The 26,015-nt window shown below is 39.7% G+C and overlaps 1 protein-coding gene across 9 annotated transcripts in view; it reads right to left on the bottom strand.

Annotated features, from left to right (window-relative positions):
- LOC121510981 (actin-binding LIM protein 1-like) overlaps positions 1 to 26,015 on the bottom strand; it is a 141,485-nt gene that overhangs the window by 56,208 nt on the left and 59,262 nt on the right. For all 9 annotated transcript variants that reach the window (XM_041789420.1, XM_041789428.1, XM_041789424.1 and 6 more), the window contains exons 2-4: positions 10,239 to 10,376; positions 3,071 to 3,254; positions 390 to 499 (exon numbers count right to left, since the gene is read on the bottom strand). In XM_041789420.1, the coding sequence (XP_041645354.1) occupies positions 390 to 499; positions 3,071 to 3,254; positions 10,239 to 10,376 (432 nt within the window). The remainder of the gene's footprint in view (positions 1 to 389; positions 500 to 3,070; positions 3,255 to 10,238; positions 10,377 to 26,015) is intronic.

Raw genomic sequence — 26,015 nt, forward strand, 5'->3', positions numbered from 1 at the left:
GAACAGGGCATTTATTAATGCTTTGTGTGGATAATGGAGTCCATCCTGCTACTTTTATCTTTTCTTTATCATTTTCATCTCCCTACTTACAAATCTGCCAGAGAGATCAGATGAAACGGGCCGTGCTGCACAGATATGACTGTTTTTGAAGAGTCAGATGTTAAGTATTGCCTTTAAGACTGTGTGAGTACCATGCTCTGGCATGGTTGCATTCACGCTGACACCGTGCCAGAGTCCACATGACTGAGACCACCTCTTCAAGCAGACTTGAGTACAGTGCTAAAGTAAAGTACAGTGTGTTTTCATTAGGACTGTGAGGTCAGGTAAACTCAGATCCAGGTCCAGGATCCCTTAGCGAACCCACCCTCACAGACATTAACTGTACTTACTGCTGGATCCGAGGATATCCTTGGGTCCTGGAGACATGGGCTCAACACAGTACTGACACAGACAGTCCTTCCCGTTAAAGGTCACTCTGTCCCCGGCGGGGAACGGCCGTCTGAAAGCAGAGCGACAACAACAATCAGTCAGTGAGACCAGAGCGGCGGCCCGTGGGCAAGTGTTTATTAGCTGGGCCTGATGATGAGGATGAGAGTCAACACTGCGAGCCCGAGGACGCCGTTTACACTCATGACTCAAACGTGACAGACGGCAGAGTACTGTACACCGTCGGCCGGGATCCAGAACTCTCTGGACTTTAACTTTGTTTGTTTATCAGCAGAATCCCTTTGCTACTGTTTGCTGTAAACAAAGATGGACACCGACATGAGAGGAAGACGTTCTGCAGGAAACAACATGATGCAATGAAAAGCAATAAAAAAAGGACATAAAATGACGGTGTGATACCATAAAATACCAGTCCACTGGTGATGAAATCGGATGCAATATGATACAGGACAATATTATGGTTGTTATGATGCCTTCATTTAAACTTTGGTATGATTCCAATACAAATCTAAATATATTTATATCTTTAACAAGAGCATAGGGATGACACCAGCTATCGAGTTTTTAAAAAATCAAAAATTATCGGCAAACTCGTCTCCGGCTACATTAAGACAGGATATGATACTGTTCCATACAATCTAATTATATAAAATTACATCATACACGTAACCATGCATTACACCATAATGCATGGCTCTTTTATATCTTAATTTTAAATATTATTCCTTTAGAAAACCTTAAAAAAGGAAAAACATTTTGCCCCTTAATACCATTTTTTGACACTTTTCATCCATTTAAGCTACCTTTGGTCATTAAATACCACTTTTCTACTTTTTGCCACTTTTTTCAAATTTTTGCCCTTTTTCAACATTTTTTGCCACTTTTCGCTCATTTAAGCATCCTTCTGTCATTAAATACCACTTCTTTACTGTTTTTGCCCATTGTTGACACTCTTGACTGCTTTTTACTAATTCTTAAACCGTTTTTTGCCTTGTTTTTGCACTTTTGGTCAATTTTTTGCCACCTGTTACTCATTTTTTTGTCTGTTATCACCCATCTTTTTTCACTTTTTATCCTCATTTTTGCCCATTTTCACCCATTTTTGCTGATCTTTGACAATTTTTGCCATCTTTAACTTATTTTTATTGCAACTTCAAGCTGTTTTTACCACTTTTCACCTCTTAGATTGTGGCTTTTGCAGAGGTATTTTTCAACAGTTTGGCTCTTTGGTTGAGTAACGCTGCTTTAAGGATTATCAGAGCAGAATAATCAGGTAGTATTGGCAATAAATTCATTACTGAAACCAAATAACTGATTACCTGGTAAAGACGGATGTTAAAGAACGTTGGCAGACCAAAATATCAAAGATATAAAAATGTTAAAAAATATTTAAAATTAGACATAAATGTTTGAAAGTATGGTTAAGTTTTTTAAATCTGAATCTTTATGTGGGTGGGGGTCCACCGAATGAATAATTTTCTCTTTGGGGAGGCTCACTCTCACACACTTTGAGTGATACAACATATAATGGATGCAACACAACAGGATGCTGCAGGATGCAATGCATGGCAAAGAAACAACACAAAAATAAAACAAAGCAAAATGAAACAAAATTAATAGCAGTCAGTGAGACCAGAGCGGCAGTCTGGCGCCTTTCAAGAAACCCAAGGCAATTTACAGGAACACATAGACATGGACAAACTGTGTGAGGGGTAGGATGAGTGTTAGGGGTGGTTTAGTGAAGACTGTAGGCTGTGGTGAACAGGTGGTGCTTGAGACGTTTTTTGAAAATGTCCAGAGATGGAGCGCTACGGATGTCTGCAGGAAGAGTGTTCCAGAGGGTGGGGGCTGCAGCACTGAAGGCTCTGTCTCCATAGGTTCGGAGTTTGGTTTTGGGTGTGGAAAGTAGGCCAGTGTCTGAAGATCGAAGGTTGCGGGATGGTGTGTATGGATGGAGGGGATCAGAAAGGTACTGAGGAGCCAGAGCATGGAGAGATTTGTATGTGAGGAGGAGGACTTTGTAGTTGATACGGGACTTGATAGGGAGCCAGTGAAGGTGGATGAGGGTCAGAGGGTTAAGGACTGATCTGATAAAGTATGGGACAGTACTTAACATTATTACTGCTAATCTTTGTTTTTTTGTTTTTAGATTCAAAAGTTGCACATATAAATCTGTCTACAAAATACTAGTACTTCAGTACAATTTATTAAGATTGCAAACATAGTAGCTCTTATTTATCGCCTCAAAATATCACACGTTGCACATATTATGCTCCAATATTTGGAGACTATGAGTTGATCACTAAATTTCAGATCTAAAAATCTGCAGCGTTGCATTTCCTAGTCAGGATCAGTTGATATGATGGGAAGCAGAGGGTACATCTGGATGAAATTCAGTCAAAAATCTTTTTAAAACCAATGTAATCAGGAGGACTGGGATGGGTCCATGTCCTCTTTAAATTGAATTCTTATTGACCCAGAGCCCTTTCAGGCCTCATTTCATGGGTGTGTCTCTGCTGTTTCACTGATAGTCCAGCTTTATTCCTTTGATTTACAGTAGTAACGTCTCTCTGGGCTGATCTGTGCTTTATCACTGCCCTATAATGTGTTTTTTTTTTCTTACTTGCAGATGGTGCAGACGAAGCAGGCGGGGTGGTACGTCTTGCCCAAAGCGGTGACCACTTCCCCCTCCACAAAGTCCCCACAGCCGTTGCAGCGGGTGCCGTGCATTCGTTGGTAGTCCAGCGTGCACAGATACTCTCCATTCTTCATGAAGAAGCCCCCCTGGGCGAGGTCACAGCCGCACACTGTACAGGACACAGATAGAGTTGGGTCATTCAGCGCTCTGCCCTTTTAACACATAAAGCAGCCAACCAACAAGCCGTGAAACTCCCACCACGCCTCAGCGGCTAATGCTGAGATGTTCACTCAATGCATGGAGGGGTGCTGAGAGTGAATGAGTGAAAAATACTATCTAAAGGCTCTGAGCGCTACAACATGAAAGATATTCTCCAAGCCTTTCATCAGCAGTGTGCACAGCCTCTAAAAAAACCTTCTTTCTTTGGACTCGATTAATCAGCACGACTTCTGCAAGGTCCTTCATTGTGGTGTGGAGGTAGGCTGTTCAGTGTTACTATTGTGCAGCAAAGGAACTGGCCTTGATCTGTTTCTGAAGATAACGGGCTCCAAATACTCCAAAGCACTCCGTCAGTCTCCATTAGGCTTCCTTCCATTCATCTATAACCTTGTCATCTATACAAACATGAAACACGGGAATGTAAGAAATCAATTATGGAACAAAGGAGAGTTTGAGATATTTCAGTGTTGGTATGACTCTATTAATGACTGCTGATTGTATCAACGAATGCTTATATTCACAGAAATACAGCACTTAGACATTTTAGACTGATAAATCCTGCAGAAGAGACTCTACCCTGTTTGAATCCTACATTAATGATCCGTTTTGGTAATTCAGATACCAAGTGACTGCGCTTTAGTCCACGCATCCATAAACGATCCATCTTCAGTCCTGACCTGATACCTGCTCTCACTGTCCTTACGCTTTGGCAGCATCCACACTAATCTCTTCCGCCTCTTGTTGCTGTTTGCTTATGTCCCGACTCTGCCACACCTGAAAGTACAGCCCCTCGACGCTGATTGGTCCTGTCACTTTCTAACAGGGCCCAATCTGTTTAGATGGGAGCTTTGCAAGATGGATTCACCAGAAAGAAACACGATAACGGGTGAATGCATCTGCTTTGCAAGGTTACCAGATCTTTTTGTTGAGCTGAAAAGGAGCTAAAATTCCCATCAGGCTGGACAGACAGTAATAGTCGTGTTTTTTATATGCTAGCAGGATACTACAGATCACTCCTGTTGATAAGGTGGTCTTTAAAGCATGCTAGCACATACATAAACACAACCAATCCAAACTGGATGAAAGCATCCCAGACCACCTCTGTATACAGCCTGTGCTGTCAGATATAAAACTATTCTAACAATAAAACCTGTTAGATCTTTGTATAAATCTTCCAGGATGGGTGGATGGATGGATAACTGGATGGGTGAATGCATGGATGGATAAATGGATGGATGGATAGAAGGATGGATGGATGCATGAATGGATGGATGCATGCATGGATGGATGGATAAATGGATGGATGGATGCATGGATGGATGGATGGATAAATGGATGGATGGATGCATGGATGGATGGGTGGATGGATGCATGGATGGATGGATGGATAAATGGATGGATGGATGCATGGATAGATGCATGCATGAATGGATTGATGAATGCATGGAAGGATGTATGGACTGATGGATAGATGGATGCATCCATGGAAAGTCTGGATCTAAATCTGTATTTTTCATTAAAAGGCTACCAGCCATTATTATTGTCATTTGTCATTTTTTCTCCATGATTTAAAGAACTCAATCACAGAAATGTTGTGTAAACTCCAGAATGTTTTCAGACACAGGTCCTGACTTCATGCTCAGTAATCCTGAGACGACGATGACTTTTAAGAACTCCTCAGACGAGACTGAAAATATTACATTCTACTATGTGTGTTAGAGTCTGCACCTAATCATTGTTATGCAATGAGCAGGGCTAAACCCTGCAGATGAATGGGAGTGAATGAGTGACAGCATCAGGTTTAATTGCATTAAGGCTCAAAGGTGATAAGATTAGCCTGTAAGCTAACCGAGTGCAGAGAAAACTAGCCTGTGAGGTCCAAACAAGTCAAGGCTTTAAAGACGCATGCTGCTGAATTAACACGAGTGGAGCATTAGAAAGGCAGTTTAGGAATATGACGTGACTTCAGGTTCAATTTTTGGCATTTAAAGTTGATAAACTTCTGAAAAGCAGCCGTTTCTGATTCTTCTGGCCAGTGACATTTTAACCTTTCTAAGTGTCGGTAATCTCTGTGAACTGGGCACAAACACAACAGATGATTAATTCCAGTCCAGGTTTGGGACTGACAACGGCGTGTTAAATTTAGAAAGGTCAGAACTTAAAGCTGTCTGCGTGTCTTCTTTGGCGACGGCTAACTCGTTTGCACACAGAGGGCATTTATATCCACTTGTAAAGGACAGAATTAGGTGCTAATCTCAGTGTTTGTCCGAGTTATTCTGAGCCTATGGTGAACTAAGCTAACACTAACCGCGCTGTAGTCGCAGATTAACTTTAGAAGGGCAGCTTCAGAAACATGAGGGGCCTGCATGGGCAGCCGGGGGCGGCTCCATCATAATTAAGGTAAAAGCTGACGGATTATTAGTGCTCTGACTTTTAATAGCAGTCTGGATGCTTCCTTTATGACAGTATGCAGGACTAAGAGGTGAAAATGAGTAGTGATAACATAGATCCACCTTGTTAGGAAAGTATGAATGCTGTGGCCTTCAGGGACAAGAGAAATCAAAATATAATTTTTCCATGTTTGAGAGCAGAGCAAAGTCCTGCAAACCAAACACTGGATGTACTCTTGCAGGCTCATGCACCCTTGGAGGGTGACTGAACAAAGATCTGCCACATTCATTACGGGCCAATCAGAGCAACAACACACAGATGTAGGAGGCATGCACCACTGCTGAGGAGTAAACCTGGTGATTTAAACTTGGGGCAGGAGAAAATCTTCAGTGTGGTCCTTTGCTCTTCTTTCATAAAGAAATGTCCAGTCCTGATCAAACTGCTGCTGTAGCTGCATCCACGCTGAGCTCTTTAAGTCTAGCAGCAGGAATCAGAAGACGACAGGTGAAGGCAGGATGTAATCAGCTGTTCAGTTTATGTGTGAGGGAGAGAGAGTTTGAAGTGCATGAGTCAGGCCAGCTAAAGGGGGGTTAAGGACTGGGAGATGCAGGTAGATTTGGAGGAAGACCGGAGTTGCACTAGTTTGAGGCCTGACATTGTGCTATGGTCATATTTAGTTCATTTCATAGAGCTGACAGTTCAGTGGGAGGATTCTGCATAGATCTAAGTCAGTGATACTCAACCTGTGGTTCTGGAGCAACATGTGGCTCTTTTGTGATGATTTGTGGCTCTTTTATGTCTCCATTTTAAATATTACTCACCCAGAAAACCTTAACAAAAGGGAAACTTTTTTGCCATTTTAACCATTTTTTGCCACTTGTCACCCATTTAAGCTATCTTTTGCCATTACACACCCCCTTTTTCCTATTTCTTTTGCCATTTTGCAACTTCTTTTTGCCACTTTTTCCTCCATTTATTCCACTTTTAACCCATTTTTGAGCTTTTTCACCATTTTTTTGCTACTTTTTGCCAATTTAAGCTACCTTTGCCATTAAATACCACTTGTTTCCCCTTTTCCTACATTTTTGCCCCTTTTCAACATTTTTTGCCATTTTTTCCCCATTTAAGCTACCTTTTGCCATTAAATACCCCCTTTACTCCTATTTTTTACCCATTTTTGCAACTTCTTTTTGCCACGTTTTTCCCATTTTTTGCCACATTTTGTCTAAATAAGCTACTTTTTTGCCATTAAATACCGCTTGTTTCCTTTATTCCCAAATTTTTGCCTCTTCTTTTGGCCACCTTTTTGCCCATTTTTGTCCTGTTTCCCCTCCCTTTTTGTCATTTTTGCCACCTTTTTACAGGTGGCAAAAACAGTCAAAAAGTGGTAAAAACATGACAAATAATGACCTACAGTTGGCAAAGAGGGTCAAAAAGTGGTGAAAACATGACAAATAATGACCTACAGGTGGCAAAGAGGGTCAAAAAGTGGTGAAAACATGACAAAAATGAGCTACAGGTGGCAAAAAAGGGTAAAAAAAAAAGTGGTAAAAACATGGCAAATTATGAGCTACAGGTGGCTAAAAGGGTCAAAAAGTGGGATAAACACGACAAAAAATGAGTTGCAGTTGGCAAAAAGGATCATAAAGTGGTAAAAACATGGCAAACTAGAAAAGCAATAGTCAAGAATCCTTTAAAAAATTCCTGAATCCAGACGGTGATCCAGATCAGTCCCAAAATCTAACCAGTTCTTCCTTATGCCATTCCTGACATTTCCTGAAAATTTCATCAAAATCCGTCCGTGACTTTTTGAGTTATGCTGCTAACAAACGAACAAACCCTGCTGATCACATGACCTCCTTGGTGGAGGTAAAAAAGATGAAGAGAAGTGGTGAATGATTTGTTATTTTACAGTCTTCCTGGAGTGGGTGAATTTCAGTATCAGGCCATGAAACAGGAAGTTATCGCTCTTACCGTCTCAGTCTGCTTCAGACTTTGTATATTTGATAAAAATGTTCTGATGCTTGAGTTCACAGTCTCTCACCCTCTGGAGAATCCCTGCATGGTTGGTCCTATTTTATTTATGTGGCCATTACTAAGTGAAGAATAGTAGAAGGCTTTAAAATTCCTGTCGTCTAGGGCCCTGTCGTTGATAAAAGAAGGAGCTTTTATTCACATGTGCAGCCACATAATAAATTGAGAGCAGAGCTGACCTGACGTTGCCCTGCAAACATCTCGTGCTCTGACTGCAGCTGCAACCATCACGCATGAGGGAGCGTCCAACACCGCCTGCTGCTTACATCTCCAAACTGACGTTTCCAGTAGTGAAATCTCATCTTTGGATGGGTTTCACTCTATTTACTACTGGTTACTGGCTCAGCTTTCCTCATGTGAGACAAAAATATTGTGCTCCTGAAAGGACTGTCTTGTAAAAAAAGCCGTGAACAGTTTCAGAATGAGCTCTCAGACAGATTAGACGAGCGTTTCTCTGAATAGTAGAAGAAGAATGTGGGAGTCTGGTGTGAAAACTGGCTGCTAAGGGTGTGAAGTTTTAAAATTCAGAGCTAATTTGATCCTGTCACAATAATAGGACACTTGCTTGCTTTCATTCAGTTTGTGCTGCCAGAGCCGGTCATGGTTGTGTTCATTAAATCTGCTTCTTTTCTCTGTTTTGCTGCCATCATCTGCAGGTATGCTGGAGTCAAGTGTCTGCTGGCATTGAAGGCTAAAAGATAAATATGCAGCAGAGCAGTGCCAAAACAATCTGAGCCACAGTCGTTGGATAGAAACACTGGAAATCCCAACAAAGACTGATCATCTGGGTTGCATGTCCAAGCAGTAAGATTGCGTTCCAGTAAGATTGCGCTCCACCTACGGCCAATTTAGAGTCACCAATTCACCTAATGAGCATGTTTTTGGTGGTGAGAGGAAGCTGGAGCACCCGGGGAGAACCAACGCATGCACGGGGAGAACATGCAAACTCCACACAGAAAGCAAACCAGGAACCTTCTTGCTATGAGGCAACAATGCTAACCCCTACAGCCCAGTCCAGTTAAACCCTTACGTCCTCCTCGGGCATTTTTGTCCATTTTTCTCGACGTTTTTTTTTTTTTTTATTTGTGATCTTTTTGTCAGTTTTAGAGCTTGTGGCATGAATTTTTACAGGAACTTTTCTTTCTAGTTAGATTTTTGAAATCCAACATGTCCTACTCTTAAATGTCATTCATACTCTCTCAGTGAATTTTGTACCCTCTGGACGCCTTCGAGGCAAAAATGTACATGTGCAAAAAACTGCCATTAAATCAGCATACATCAATATTTTTTCTACTTTGTTTTTTATAAATCTCTTTAACAACTTCAGACTTGCTCAAAACTACCAAACATCCAATAATTCTCAGAATTTTAACCCTTTTAAACTTTAACAAAACTCTCCATAATTTAATGGGCAAAAATAGAAGAATTTGGTGCATGGTCCTACAATGGGTAAATGGTTGAATCTGGTGGAAAACGGTAAAAATGCCAAATTTCACTACATTTCTTCACATTGAAATGCTTACATTAGAGAATGCATGATTTTATACTGCAGTGACAGTGAGATTAAAAAACCTGGTTTTAATGGAGGTCCATGGGGGCATTTTTGCCTCAAAGATGTCCAGAGGGTATTTCTGATATTATGTAAAAAATACGAATGCAAAAAAATCTATTTTGTTGCTAATCTTTGACCCATTCTAGACTCTTATCAGCACCAAAGCCCCATCTTTCTACTATTTATTATATGGAAAATAATTCACTTTTTGTTTTTTGCCGTAAAAAATGAAATATTTCAAATAATCAAACTGGCATTTAAAGGGTTAAACTCTAGAAGATTATTAAATATTTGGTAGTTTTGAGCAGGTCTGAAGTTGTTAAAGAGATTTATGAAAAAAAAAAGTAGAAAAAAATATCGATGTATGCTGGTTTAATGGCGGTTTTTCAGTACGTGTACATTTTTGCCTCGAAGGTGTCCAGAGGGTAGTAAATTTGAGGAGGGCACAAGGGTTAATGACACAGGCACTGAACAGGAATGAATCTCCATCTCACAAAGCTTCAAGCTGACATGCTTGTTCCTGGTCAAAAGAGAGCAGCATGGATGCAGCTATAGCAGCAGTTTGATCATAAATGGACGACATCTTTTTATTAAGAGATTGTGGGTTTTCTTATTCAGCATGCAGCGATTATTGCATGCTGAAGTGTTACAGTCTTAAAGTTGACATATTCATGTGATGCAAGTGCTATAAAATCAGGATTCATCTTTGATAATTGTTTTCTCATCTGATATTTTTTGCCGTATCTGATCAGCTCTAGGTTCTTCCTTTCCTAAACACCATCTATGCATATGAGAAACTGTCTTCCTGACTTAAAAGGTGACTCGAATAAGGCCCAACCTCCAGTTTGTCGGGGGCAAATTAGTCCAAAAGTCATGAAAGACTCATTTCTGCGTGCAGCCAGCTGGAAGTGCATTGTTTAGTGAATATTTCCATGAGTGAAGTGTGAGGTAACGTACCTTTGCAGGTGAAGCACTTGAGATGGAAGTGCTTGTTCTGCACTCGGAGCACCTCGCCCTTACATGGCTCCCCACACTTGTAGCACTGGATCAGGGGCTTCTCTGTGGAGTGGTGGTGTGTGTCCTGCGCATGAGCCACTGCAAGAGAAGAGACATGACCATTAGGAGGGAACCTGATGAGTCATCATGGACGCCGGATGTGATCATTGCTGCAATTTTTCTACCGTTGCTTCTAAGGCGCGTTCATGCAAGGACAAACGCCACGCGGGGACCTGCAGCTTCTCAAACACACGGAGCAGAGATAAAGATAAAGAGGCTGAGAGGCTGTCAGAGTGAAAAAAAAAAAAAAGAAAAAAAAAGAAAGAAAGAAAAAGCAAAACATTGAGCAGGACAGCTCGACTTCAGATTCTCAGCCCAGATCGTCTCCTCTGAGAGCGTGGGACTAAAAATAACCCGTCTGATCAGGAGACGGAGAGTTTTAAACGCCGAGAGGAGCAGGGACACGTAAACACCGCTCTTAGAGGTCATCAATAAAATCACTTCCATTATTGAGTTAGCATACTTTCATCCACAAAGGAAAACATATTAGAGGACATTTGCTGCCTTTGCCTGGCTCATGTTGTGAGTAAGCATCCTGGAGAGAGTAAAAAAGAACACAAATGGCTTCTGTGGTCCAGGATTCAAAAGTTAATTCTACTATCACACATTACATAACCTTTAAATGGGTCCACCTGTCCCTAAACTGGCATTTTTGTTCATTTTGATGTCAGCAGTGGAAGTATCTTCAAATCTCCTACATGCATAAAATCTTCTAGATCCTATCTGAATTTTCAACATGAGATATTTTAACAGATAAGCTCTCAGTGAAGAGACCCCTAACCCTAGTTATGTCCCTTTACACCACTGAAAGCTGCACAACCTGCACCTTAGTTGCCACAGCATCAATAAACCAAGTCTCTGTATGCAAGCTGTCCTCCCACATGGCCCATATGAGCCCCAAACCCAGCCACGAGGACCATTGGGCAGCAAGAGCCAAGACACCTAAGGGTCCTCTCTTCAGCTGTGTTTTTGACACCCTGAGGAAGCCAAATGGTGAACTTTGGCATCACAGAGGATATGTTCTCAAAATAAGAAGTAAAAGACTCGAAATTTGTCAGGAAGTTGAAAAAAAGCAAAAACTGGAGTGTATTTGAAGGCATTTTTGCACTTTTATTTGCCCCATTGTTGCAAAATAACCTCAAGTTTGGTCTGTGTTTGCATAGAAACAGATGCAAGTGGACCAAAATGTGCAATGTGCATGGAAAATACTCTTAAAAATGATTGATTTTTGCCTTTATTTAACAGGAAATCTGCAAAGAGACAGGAAGTATGTGGAGAGAAAGTGGGAAAAGACATTCACCATGCAAAGCCAGGATGAGGATTTGAATCTGCAATCAAGAACTGCAGCCTCTGTATACCAGGGCCTGCCCTAGCAACTGAGCTAAACTGATGTCAGTCAGGGTGGGGAATTAGCTCCGAATAACAGCCAAACGCAGATGCTTTGGACCTGTGTCAGGGGACTTTAATGCAGTATAGTGCCAAAAGTATGCACTAACCCATCCAAATAATTGAAATCAGGTGTTCCAATCACTTCCATGGCCACAGGTGTATAAAATCAAGCACCTAGGCATGCAGACTGTTTCTACAAACATTTGTGAAAGAATGGCTCGCTCTCAGGTGCTCAGTGAATTCCAGCGTGGTACTGTGATAGGATGCCACCTGTGCAACAAGTCCAGTGGTGAAATTTCCTCGCTCTTAAATATCCATCCACCCATCCCTGCGTGCATCCATCCATCCATCCATCCATGCATCCATCCATCCATCCATCCATCCATCTGTACATGCATGCATCCATCCATCCATCCATCTGTACATGCATACATCCATCCATCCATCCGTGCATGCATCCATCCATCCATCCATCTGTACATGCATGCATCCATCCATCCATGCATCCATCCATCCATCCATCCATCTGTACATGCATACATCCATCCATCCATCCTTGCATGCATGCCCGGGGAGATACTAGGACTCCTCTACCTGAGGCAGAGGCTCACTCCGCATCCAGAGGGATCAATCCACCTTTTTCCAAAGGAGAACCATGGCCTCGGACTTGGAGGTGCTGACCCTCATCCCAACCACTTCTCACTCAGCTGCAAACTGCTCCCATGCCTGCTTGAGGTCTTGAGCTGAGAAAGCCAGCTGTCACCCCCTTTAGCTGGTAGGCTACATTTTCAATGTTATTCACTACACATAAAGCACAAAATAATGATGTAACTACTCAACATAAAATGTAATGGTGTTAAAGACAGACTTAGCCTTCAGCTACAGACAGGACGACGTCTACAGCTCTATAATTTTTCTAATCTAATACTGATTTAAATGGAATTTTGTGCACATGTTCCCACAAAGCTGCAGAGATGTAGTTGGACACAGAGTCTGTCCTCCTCTGCAGATGTCAAGTGTTTGGCAGAAAGCAGAACGGGACGTTCAGCACAGGAAACAATGAGCAGACTTTGGCTTGGCTCTGCTTAGATACCTCACTCCAAGCTCAAGAGAATGAATGACAAAGTGAGCGTGACAAAAAATCTCCCTGTAAATGCAAAAAATCCCTCCGGCTTTTTTTGTGAGCAGATATGAGGAAAAAAGATTAAAGAAGAGCAGCTTTGGAAAAAGATGACGTCTCTGGATGAACAGCTGTGCACCGAGCAAACGTCAGCATGCTAACATGCTAACACAGACACTATTACATGCTGAAATTCATAAAGTGGAGTGTTAACTCTGTTAGCAATCTAAAATGTGTGCAAGGGAACTACAGAAACAAAAGAAGAAGAATTTGAAGCTGCACCAGGTCTGAGTTTCTACATTTCTTGCCATTTCTCTCCAAGAAGCAGCATTTTTGACCCAAACACCTCATAAATACATCAAATACAGTCCGCACTTACAGTTCAGGTCAATATCTCTATTTTTCTGACTTTCATCATTATACAAAGATTGAGAATTAAATGCCCAGTGCTGTAGCTCCACATGGTGGTCAATTGTAGCTGCTTCTTCAGCTCTTGTTGCATGGGCCTCTGCATTAAAAACAGGCATGATTCTGTACTGAAATCACTGCATGGGCTCGGGAACATTCCAGAAATCATCCTCTGTCAACACAGTTGGCCGTGCCATCCACAAACGACAGTTAAAGCTGGATCATGGAGAAAAGCAGCCATATGTGAACAGGATCCAGAAACAGCGCCGTCTTCTCTGGACCAAAGCTCATTTAACAAGGACTGAGGAGACATGGAAAACTGTTCTGTGGTCAGAGGAATGAAAAGGCACTGCAGAAAAATAGAGAGAGCTTTTAGAGCAAGGGGGCCAAATCTGGCTCATGGTGCAGTTTTACCCAGCCCACCAGATCATATCATATTTTTATTATAACTTGCATCTCACAGTTATGACTAAAAATTACGCTTTTGACCATTTATTTCATATTTTAACCTTAACATCTCATAATTTTGACTTTTAATCTCAAATTTCTACCTTTTAGATTTTAAATTTTAAATCCTGTTTTGAACCTTTTATCTCATGCTTTTAACCTTTTAGATCCATAATTTTACATTTTAAACCCTATTTTAACCCTTTTAAAAATCGTGTTTTACCTTTAAAACTCAGAACTTTTAATTTAATCTCATATTTTGACATTTAAACTTATGATTTTGATGTTTATTTCAAATTTTGATTGTTAAAATTCAGGATTTTTAATTTCATCTTATATTTTGACCTATAAAACTCATGAATTTGACTTTTATCTTATATTTTGATCATTAAAAATCATGGTTTCAGTTTCTAATATAATATAATTTCTGGGGAAACTGAGGTTGACAGTCTATGGTTAAATGTTGACCCTGTTAGGCCCTCAGGTTAGATCCAAATTCAGAATCCAGCCCCGGTTGTTGACACTCCTGTTTGAGAGCAACATATGCTCCCATCTAGACAACGTCTCTGTCAGGGAAAGCCTTTACTATTTCAGCATGACGATGCTAAACATCCATCACCACAGCATGGGTTCACAGGAGAAGAGTCCAGGTCCTGAATTGGTCTGCCTGCAGTCACCAATACCAAACATTTGGAGCACCAGAAAAGGAAAAATCCAGCAAAGTAGTCCCAGGACTGCTAAGCAGCTAGAATCCTACATCAGGCAAGAATGGGACAACATTTCTCTCCAACAACTGGTCTCCTCACTTCCCAGATTGTTGTTAAAAGAAGAGAGGATGCTGTACATTAGTAAACAAGGCCCTGTTCCTACTTTTTTGAGATGTGTGCTGTCATCAAATTCATAATGAGCTCATATTTTTCATGAATAGTAAAATGTCTCAGTTTCAACATCTGATCTGTTGTTTATGTTCTATTGTGAATAAAATATGTGTTTTACACAGTGCTCCAACTTTTTTGGACTTGGGGTTGTGCTTAGATGGTAAATAAGTTTGGATCTATAACTGCCCCTTGTCTTAACGGTGCATGTAAACGTACTGAGTGTGCTGCTGACACTCTCTCTCCACAGAGGTAAATACTGCTGCAGTGCTGCACCACTCACTCTTTATCAGCTGTTTTCAAACCAGCAGATTATTTTACATTCATGAGCTTCGCCCAGGCAGCCTCATTCTTTCATCCTCCCGTTTCTCTCTTTTTCAAACAAAGATACACACAGCAAACACACACTGAGAGTACACATGAAAGGGTCTCTGCTCTCACTGCTCTGAATCATTAGTCTGCACGGCTAAAATAAGACTCCGCCAAAGACACAGAAATAGCATCAGGAGCGATCGATGGAGGACCAAAGAGAGACATTGCTCTGGATTATTGATGACCCAGGCCTTCCTTACATCCACCTCCTACAGCACCACCTTATAGCCCTTTAATACAGCTCTATCATGCAGCCAGGGGGCTGGATTGAGTACTGTAGAGGCCCCAGGCAAAGGGAGGAATGAGGCCCTTCTTCTTTTTGCTTGGAGCAATTAAAACTAGTGAAGAAAAATGTTTAAAAGCATTTCTTTTCAATTAGTAGAACCACAAAAATACACACTACAGGACACCAAACGTGACCAAGCAATTCCTGCTTCACACCTTTTATATGAGAAAGAAAGAGTTGCATGACCTCATCGTCAAAGGCAATGATGGAATGTTTATAAACTTTAAAGGATGATATCATCTTCAAAGCCAATGATGGACATTAGATATACTTTAAAGGATGATGTCATCTTCAAAGTAAGAGGATGGAATGTTTATAAACTTTAAAGGATGACATCATCTTCAAAGAAAGAGGATGGAATATTTATAAACTTTAAATGACATCATCTTCAAAGAAAGAGGATGAAATGTTTATAAACTTTAAAGGATGATATCATCTTCAAAGAAAGAGGATGGAATGTTTATAAACTTTAAAGGATGATATCATCTTCAAAGAAAGAGGATGGAATGTTTATAAACTTTAAATGAAAACATCATCTTCAAAGAAAGAGGATGGAATGTTTATAAAACTTTAAAGGATGATATCATTTTCAAAGAAAGAGGATGGAATGTTTATAAACTTTAAATGACATCATCTTCAAAGAAAGAGGATGAAATGTTTATAAAACTTTAAAGGATGATATCATTTTCAAAGAAAGAGGATGGAATGTTTATAAACTTAAAAGGATGATATCATATTCAAAGAAAGAGGATGAAATGTTTATAAAACTTTAAGGATTATATCATCTTCAAAGAAAGAGGATGGAATGTTTATAAACTTTAAATGACATCATCTTCAAAGAAAGAGGATGGAATGTTTATAAACTTTAAATGACACCATCTTCAAAGAAAGAGGATGGAATGTTTATAAACTTTAAATGACATCATCTTCAAAGAAAGAGGATGGAATGTTTATAAACTTTAAATGACAACATCATCTTCAAAGAAAGAGGATGGAATGTTTATAAACTTTAAAGGATGATATCATTTTCAAAGAAAGAGGATGGAATGTTTATAAACTTTAAAGGATGATATCATCTTCAAAGAAAGAGGATGGAATGTTTATAAACTTTAAATGAAAACATCATCTTCAAAGAAAGAGGATGGAATGTTTATAAAACTTTAAAGGATGATATCATCTTCAAAGAAAGAGGATGGAATGTTTATAAACTTTAAAGGATGATATCATTTTCAAAGAAAGAGGATGGAATGTTTATAAACTTTAAAGGATGATATCATCTTCAAAGAAAGAGGATGGAATGTTTATAAACTTTAAAGGATGATATCATTTTCAAAGAAAGAGGATGGAATGTTTATAAACTTTAAAGGATGATATCATCTTCAAAGAAAGAGGATGGAATGTTTATAAACTTTAAATGAAAACATCATCTTCAAAGAAAGAGGATGGAATGTTTATAAAACTTTAAAGGATGATATCATTTTCAAAGAAAGAGGATGGAATGTTTATAAACTTTAAAGGATGATATCATCTTCAAAGAAAGAGGATGGAATGTTTATAAACTTTAAATGAAAACATCATCTTCAAAGAAAGAGGATGGAATGTTTATAAAACTTTAAAGGATGATATCATCTTTAAAGAAAGAGGATGGAATGTTTATAAACTTTAAATGACATCATCTTCAAAGAAAGAGGATGAAATGTTTATAAAACTTTAAGGATTATATCATCTTCAAAGAAAGAGGATGGAAAGTTTATAAACTTTAAATGACAACATCATCTTCAAAGAAAGAGGATGGAATGTTTATAAACTTTAAAGGATGATATCATTTTCAAAGAAAGAGGATGGAATGTTTATAAACTTTAAAGGATGATATCATCTTCAAAGAAAGAGGATGGAATGTTTATAAACTTTAAATGAAAACATCATCTTCAAAGAAAGAGGATGGAATGTTTATAAAACTTTAAAGGATGATATCATCTTCAAAGAAAGAGGATGGAATGTTTATAAACTTTAAATGACAACATCATCTTCAAAGAAAGAGGATGGAATGTTTATAAAACTTTAAAGGATGATATCATTTTCAAAGAAAGAGGATGGAATGTTTATAAAACTTTAAAGGATTATATCATCTTCAAAGAAAGAGGATGGAATGTTTATAAACTTTAAATGACATCATCTTCAAAGAAAGAGGATGGAATGTTTATAAACTTTAAATGACATCATCTTCAAAGAAAGAGGATGGAATGTTTATAAACTTTAAATGACAACATCATCTTCAAAGAAAGAGGATGGAATGTTTATAAACTTTAAAGGATGATATCATTTTCAAAGAAAGAGGATGGAATGTTTATAAACTTTAAATGACATCATCTTCAAAGAAAGAGGATGAAATGTTTATAAAACTTTAAAGGATGATATCATTTTCAAAGAAAGAGGATGGAATGTTTATAAAACTTAAAAAGATGATATCATCTTCAAAGAAAGAGGATGGAATGTTTATAAACTTTAAATGACAACATCATCTTCAAAGAAAGAGGATGGAATGTTTATAAAACTTAAAAAGATGATATCATCTTCAAAGAAAGAGGATGGAATGTTTATAAACTTTAAATGACATCATCTTCAAAGAAAGAGGATGAAATGTTTATAAACTTTAAAGGATGATATCATCTTCAAAGAAAGAGGATGGAATGTTTATAAACTTTAAATGACAACATCATCTTCAAAGAAAGAGGATGGAATGTTTATAAAACTTAAAAAGATGATATCATCTTCAAAGAAAGAGGATGGAATGTTTATAAACTTTAAAGGATAATATCATCACCATCTGAAGTTCTCTGCTGTGATGGGACATCTGGAAAAAACCTACTGGTTGATCTGGAGGCAGGCAACATATATGGTGCCATCTTTCATCACCTTGAACATCAACAGAGGCCACCAACTTTTTCCAAGACTGTCAACTTCAGTAGTAACAGTTAATTGCTGAAATTTGCATGTAACAGCAGGTTCCACCAATCAGACATGACGCTATGACTCTTAAGAATTGTGGGTAGTGTAGTGCTTTAATCTTATATCGCATTTAAACCATTTTTTTTGTCTGTTTGTTTGTTTTTTTTAGAAAATGAAGCTGATAAGAAAACTAGCTTGCGTTTTGTACATTACCATATACTACCTTTTCCCTTTTAAATTATCAGTTGTTAAAAAAAAACATTTTTTCAGCTCTTTAGCATGTAAAGGCAAGGGGTACCTTGTTTAAAATAAACAATAAACACATACTCTGGAGTAGATACCATTTGTTCTAACACAAATCATGATTTTAAATTATTTTTATGCAGTTTTACAGCACAGTTACCCAATATTTTATGGGTTTTACATCTCTAGATAGAGATAAGTTGCCATAATTTAGCTGATATGACACATTTTAGGGATCTCTGAGGGGCTTAAACTGGTCCACAGTCCTTCCTAGTGAATGTTTTGGTCTTTCATACTCTGTTTAAATCCTCTCTATTCAGTCCAGGTGCCTAATTTACATTCTTAACACTCATTAATTATTTAAATGTTTTTTATGCACACACACCTTTGCCTCAGCCTTGAGGCCCCTTGGTGCACAAGACCCCAGGCAGTTGCCTAATGGTGATACTGATTATGCATACAGCTCTGTCAAACACCACCACACTGCACCATCATGCTGCTCCTACTGTATATACAGAGACAGTTTGATTGCTACAAAATCCAATCTGCAACAGCTCAGACTTCACAACTTTATTTCTTTAATGAAGCCTTCTAGGGCGCTGTGAAAAGTTTTAATGATGCAGTGTTGCACAGTTCAAAAAATATTGATCAAACTAGAATCACTGCCTGGTGGTTTTTAGCCTCCTCAAGGAATATCATTACTGGACAGTGAAAGTACAGTGGTGGGTCAGGAGGAAGAGCAGAGATGGTTTCTGTGGTAGTGTGAGAAATCTTATCAGCAAGGGATGATAATAAGTTTCATTCACCAACATCCTCCTAAGATTTTTGCTTAAATTTGTTCTCAAAGTTTCTCAGAAACCTCAGAGGGGTTCATGACCCATTCTTAAACTGCTGATTTGCTCTCTCTTGTGTTCTTTAGTTGATGAACGCCACATGCTCATGGGCTGGAAGCTTCTGCACTTTCTCCTGATTAGCATAGAGAAACGCCTCTTTTATGCCCAAATAAGGGCATGAGACTGCAGGGCAGTATGCAAACACAAAAAGCACACAGGAGCATGATGAGAAGAAGCAAGATATCACTAAGATCCATTTAACCCTCTGGTACCCCTTTTGCCAAAAATGCACACTTAGTTTATATATATTTTTTTTTAACTTTGTCTTCTTTCACAATAAATATTTTCATGTATTGTATTTTTTGTTCATTTCTGCACAATTTTCAAAATTCTGTCCCAGCCACAACAATCAGGCCAACATAAATAAAGTAAACCTTTTTTATAGTGTTAATATCCCTGGTGTGCAAAAAGTCCCCACTGAAACCCATTCAAACCACTTCTTTTGATCCATACGCCATTAAGGCATGAATCATGCATTTTCAGGTTTCGAGGCTTCATTTGAGAGTTGGGGCTTTACATTTGCACCAGGAACATTTTTTTACCCTGTGACATCACTTTTACCATAAATGGGCGAGGGCAGGAAATACATGTTTTCTCCACCAGATTTCAGTGTTACACTGCCCTCTGCTCCCCGCTCACTAACTCTCTGAGATTTTGTTTAAGTGCAGATCAGTGTGTGAGTCTGTGAGTGTGTCTGTGCAATAATCAAAAAATAAGTTCTCTAATTTTCATGTAGTAACTTGCAAAAAAATTGATTTTTGTGTATTTTGCATCTAAAAATGCAGTGACATCATCAAAGAAACATGGCATTTAAAGGGTTAAAAAAATGTAAACTGAATGAGTATTTGACATTTATGGTCAGGGCTGACCTTAAATGAGAAAAATATAACTCAGTAACAGTAAAACAATTTTGAAATGTATGATAATATATTATTATATATTATAACATGATTTAAAGGTGTGCATTTTTTGCGTAGAAGGGTGAAAAACGTGAGTATTTCACAATAATTGACCTCACAGAAAAACTAATCATGCATTTTAACCAATGTTTCTACTAATCAATGACACATGCCAGGCTGCAGTCATCCATAAATAAGTTATTCACTTTCAGTGTAGTATCTTGAGAAAAATCAATTTGTTTTTTTTTTCATCAAAAAAATGTTGTTTGTTTACATTACAAACATGGCAATTAAAGGGTTAAAAGATATGACAATTATTGAGTATTTGGTATTTTTGTTAATGGCACAAGTTGATGAAACAAGGAAAAAATTAAACAATTAAAAATAAACTAAAATAACTTTTTTATTTACAGTAATAACTCCCCTGTGCATTTATGCACACTAGTAGGAAAATGAGGCAGCAATTCGTGGGGATACTAAAATAAACAATCAAAACAGTTTGAAATCCTTTGATAGCTGAAGAGGATGCCGTTCTGCTCCAAATGAGACAGAAAGAGGACGATTTAATTCTACTTTAGTCACCAGTAGCAGATATCGAATATTTGGCACCAGATTCAGGCAACAATTAAAAATGCAGTTAGTAAAGGGAAAGGACTTTTATTGGCTTGAACTGGACTAAAATGTTTTTGATTTTTCATCGATTCAAAACAGCTTACAAATGATTATAATGGGCGCACAAATTGCCTAGCGGTCTGGGGGGCTACCCATGTGCGTTGGCGACCCGGGTTTGGATCCAACCTGTGGCCCTCTTCCAAAATGTCACTCCTCACTCTCTCTCCCATTTCCGACTCTATCCACTGTCCTGCACTATGGAATAAAGGCATGAAAAGCCCAAAAATAATTCTTGAGTTAAAAAAAAACAAAGAAAAAGACTATAATTTGACTTAAGAACATTTCTATCTTAACACTGGAGGCCTTCGCACATCAATAACAATGCAGTAAAATGCCACAAAAACGCAAATAAGCTGGAGGCTAATTTTAACACGCCTTACTATGCAAACCGGAATGCTGAGATTTTGTGAATAAATTATGCAGATTCTAAAAATATTTTCACTGCCAAAGACTGCTGTTTTTTAATCCTCTGGTAAAGACACTTTCCAGCAGAAGATGACGTTTCTGCCTCTGTGTGCAATGGCACCTTTTCCCGTAAATCCAACACACTCTGCAGCAACCTAACACACTGGAAGTGCTTCAGACAAGAGGACAGATATGACAGGGGAACTGTGAGTTAACACAGGAATAGTATGCCAACAGCGGCTTATTTGACCTTTTTGGCATTGATTCATCTTTCACTTAGGCATGATTCCATGATTTTACTGCTTCCAACCTCAGTGAGTACATTAAGAAGTTAAAAGGTCAATGTTTGCTACAAAGGACGTGTGGTGTTATCTAAAATTCTGTGATTTATCACTTCAAAAGTGAACTTTTCCTCATCAGTGGAGGCGCTGTTGTAGCTCCATGACCCTCTGACCTCCCGATGACCTTTTGCTTTTGCTGCAGGATGAGACGTAATGTTGATATAGAGATGATTTACAATCGGGAAGTTGAAAGGATACTTTGCATGTTATTCCGTTTGTTGGGTCAATCTTTTCCACGTGAATTGACGTGATTTGGCAGAGGCCAGCGCTGAAAGTAGACCTGCAGCGTATCTCCAACAAACAGTAAGTGGGAACAAGCACAAAATACCCAAGTCCTAAAATATACTTTAAAATTTAAAATTTAAAATACAGATGCTCTTGGCCTGGGCTGTTAATGTAATGTTAGATGGCTCTTCTGGGACGCGCCGGAGCCAGACCAGAGCGTGGGCAGTGGAGCCACTCCGACTAGAGAGGAAGTGATGCTACAGACTGGTCAGAAAGGTAAATTCAGAGAGCTGATTGACCCGGAGCAGTAATTAGCCTGAGGTCAGAAAGACTCTAGTTAAATGTGCCACTGGAGTAAAGTCCTGTTAGTTTGGCATCTACATTTACATGGACATGTCAGGCTGCCTGCTGTCTGTCTCTGGTCGACATCATAACAGATTTAAAACGTAAATAGCCTAGAAAAAGAGGGCAAACACCATTACTCCTCTTCATATAGCAGCAACAAGTGTGACTCAGATTTGTGCTCGTCGGGAGTGAAACTTTGTAAAAACAGATCACGGTTCAGGAAAATACCAGCTGTAATTGTGCACAGTGAAAAGGCTTGCACTGACTCCCTCCACATGCTCGGATAAAAATATCATGTGAATTGATCACATGAAGAAACGCCTCCGGTGAGTAAGGACCTACAGACAAAGCAGCCATCAAAATCAACACCAAATTCAGGAATATCAGGGGTGTGAATCGTGCTTCTGAAGGTCGTCCTTCAGAGCGATTGTGAGGTAACACATTCACAAGGAGCAACAGACACAAACATGACGCCTTTGGCCCAGCAGGTGTAGAATAGAAAATGTAAAAACAGTAGAAGAAGAAGAAGAAGAAGGGATGTGAGACGGCTGATACGAGTGGCACAGGTTGGTCTCTCCGGTGTCTCTGATGTGACGACTGTCAGCAGGACAGTGACTCATCATGAAGCAGACTCGGTTGACACAAACTAATCTCAGCTGCTCTGTGTGTGAAATCACACCTCCACACAAACACAGAGGCCATCTGGGTGGCTGAACGCGGCACAAACATCACATTCAACCATGGGACATCAGGAGCTGCATGCTCTTAATCCAGGAATAACTTACATGTTTATCATTCGCTTTGGAACATTACTCTGATATTTTTAACATTTTTCAGTACTTGAGGAGTTTTAATCTGCTAATGAAGCAGACTGAGACAAATGCTCATGTCTCCATGTGGGCTATAAAACCAAAGCAGACCATCAGAAACAGGGTTTGTGATTCTTTATGGTCATTTTTTCTCCTCTTCTGACATGTCAGACAAGAAGATGCACATCACGCTGCAAAAATAGACTGTGGGCATTTCACACAGCAGATATTCAGTGAGTGATATGTTTGATGGGCTTGCCTGGTAAAGGCAACATATTTTTCATTAGAGGAGAAACAGCTTACGTACAGCAGTCTACACCATGCATGAACAGCAGCTCAGTCCTCCTAACTTTGTACTCCCAGTGATTTTGGTTGCCACCTTGCTCACTATATAGTGGAAAGGAAGTAGGGAATGAGTAAGTGGTTTCAGACACAACCAAAGTTTAGGAGGGGAGGGCAGAACTTGCTTACAAGCAGGGCAGGACAACAGAACCTGGGGGCGGGGCTAACTCCCCCACATGACATCATGAGGGGAAAAATCTGAGAATGGCTTGTTTCAGCACACATTTTCTGCAATGTGGAAAAAGACAGGAGAAGGGAATGGATTTTTCTGGTACTTGAGAGGACTGTGGACAGGCCAGGGGCACAATTTTTGTTAGAAAAGCCTGAAGAAGGGATTTTTTGGATAATATGTCCCCTTTAATAGATGAGACAACATTTCTACTATGAGCATTTTTTTCACGTTTGGGCACGGCGGTGCAGAGGTCAGCATTGTTGCCTCACAGGACGAAGTCTGCATCCCAGTCAGGGCCTTCCTGTGTGGAATTTGCATGTTCTCCTTGTGCATGCCTGGGTTCTCTCCAGCTTCCTCCCACCACCAAAGTCATGCTCACTGGGTTAACTGGTAACTCTAAATTGCCCGTAGGTGTGAGTGTGAGCATGCCTGATTGTCTGTCTCTATACTACCCCTTTCCCACTGGCCGAAAAACCTGTTTAAACACGCTAACAATCGGCTCCTGTCGGCAGTGGGAAAGGCTCTAATCGGCATTCAGACCCGTGTCGACTGGACACGGGTTTTTATTGGCTCGCCTCCGATCAGCCCCAGTGGGAACGTCACAGCCGGGTGAACGCGGGATGACTTTGCTGTAACGTGCCTATGTGCCTAATATTGCGCCCATAACTAGGGGCAACAAAAACACGCCGGCAGCAGAGGGAAGCAGAGCATTGTTGTCTCCTCCGTCTGCAACTTCTGCAACTCTTTGCCATCTCAGCAACAAATTCCATCTGCCCTCATATCATCAGCGCTCTAATGTCGTTCAGTCTGCGCTGAGTTTGTCTATTTTCAAAGAGGGACAAAAGTACAAAGTACAGAAAACAGTTGACCATCGTGTCCATGGCTTCCATGCTCCTTTCCATTGTTTACCTAGCTGTGTTTCGGCGTGCTGATGATGCACCAGAGGAAAAAAAAACCAGCCATGCAGCTCGTCTGCTGGCGATCAGACCAGGATCTGCTGGCACGGGAAAAGGTGTCACTTGTCGATTGTTAGCTGGTTTACCTGTGTTTAAAAACCCGCTTTTACCTGCTAACTTTAGTGGGTATATGTCAGCCTTGAGATTGACTTGCCCAGGGTGTACCCCGCCTCTAACCCAGTGGCAGCAGGGAAAGGCTCCACCCCCTGTGACCCTGAACAGCATAAGCGGTATAGAAAAAGGATGCATTACAGCTGCTGTGACTTCACTTTAACCTCATTATCTCCTCAGACATAAATAAATATTTGAAGCCAAATCTTTTACCGTGTTGAACATCTCATTCTTTCCTCTCCTGCCTGCTGTTTGCTGCTGTTTTTGGTTTCATGAAGAGGATTTTTAGTGCTTCATTGTTGGCTGTTACATCTGAAACTAAAACTGAGGCTAAAACAAAAAAATCTTCTTCTATAAAAGCATATTTATGGATAAAAAGGAGCAAAAAGTTCCATTTAGACAGTCTGCAGGGAGGGCTGGGGATAAATCTCCCTTCATGCCAAACCTTTTACAGCCATAAATAATCAACATAATAAAGTGTATACATGTTAATGCAGGCCTGTTTGTGTTGCCAGCGGTCTATTTTTAACATTTTACTGAGTGTCAGCAGGGAAACCCATCATGGAAAAGTCAACAGCACTAACGTCACAACACGTTGACAAAAATCCAAGACAGATGTTGGGACCACAGACACAGACGACCTTAAAGCCCAGCTCTGGGAATCTTTGAGCGGGTTTTTCCAGCTTCACCCTCCTTTTCCACTGAAGTGCTGCGAGCCTGCAGAGAGAGACGGAGCATGGACGGAGCCGTACGTAATGTTTCATAAAAATTAAAGAAGTCAGCATAAAACAGGCGGTTAAATTAAGTGAAATAATTCAGATTGAAGCATTTATAGATGTTTGGACATAAGTCCATTAGTGAGATCTCTTTGAGCAAACCTCGTCACATGCACAAGAGCAGGACTTGAAGTAATTTCTCCACTTACACGGATATGAAATAAATCCATTAGTGAGCCTGTACATGCTCATGTGTTTGCAGTATAAAATGCAGCTTGATTTGCTGGAATGTATCTTATATAATGCTATAAATAAGTGAAGAGACTGTACATGGAGCAGCCTCTCTGCAGACAGACTCTGCATTTTCACATGCAGATAGAAAACGTGGATATATTTTGTTAGGGCCCACTCACACTAGGCAATTCATACCGTGCCCAAGCGCGTTAGTCCCCCAAAAGTCCAATTTATTTGACCGGTGTGATTGGTTCATGCACACTATCTTGGCTCTGGTGCAGCTTGCCTTCAGCACAGTACAATTGTTAATGCACAAGCAAAGGTACACAATACTGAAATAACAGATGCAAATCCAAGGCCAACCTTAACATTTTGGACAACGCTAAAAAGTGGCTGAAATGGCTTTAAATGGGCAAAGATGGGTGGAAATTTGGTGAAATTGGATGCAAATTTAATATAAACTGGCAAT

The sequence above is a fragment of the Cheilinus undulatus genome, linkage group 6 (assembly GCF_018320785.1).
Source record: "Cheilinus undulatus linkage group 6, ASM1832078v1, whole genome shotgun sequence".
In the NCBI taxonomy this organism is placed as follows: domain Eukaryota; kingdom Metazoa; phylum Chordata; class Actinopteri; order Labriformes; family Labridae; genus Cheilinus; species Cheilinus undulatus.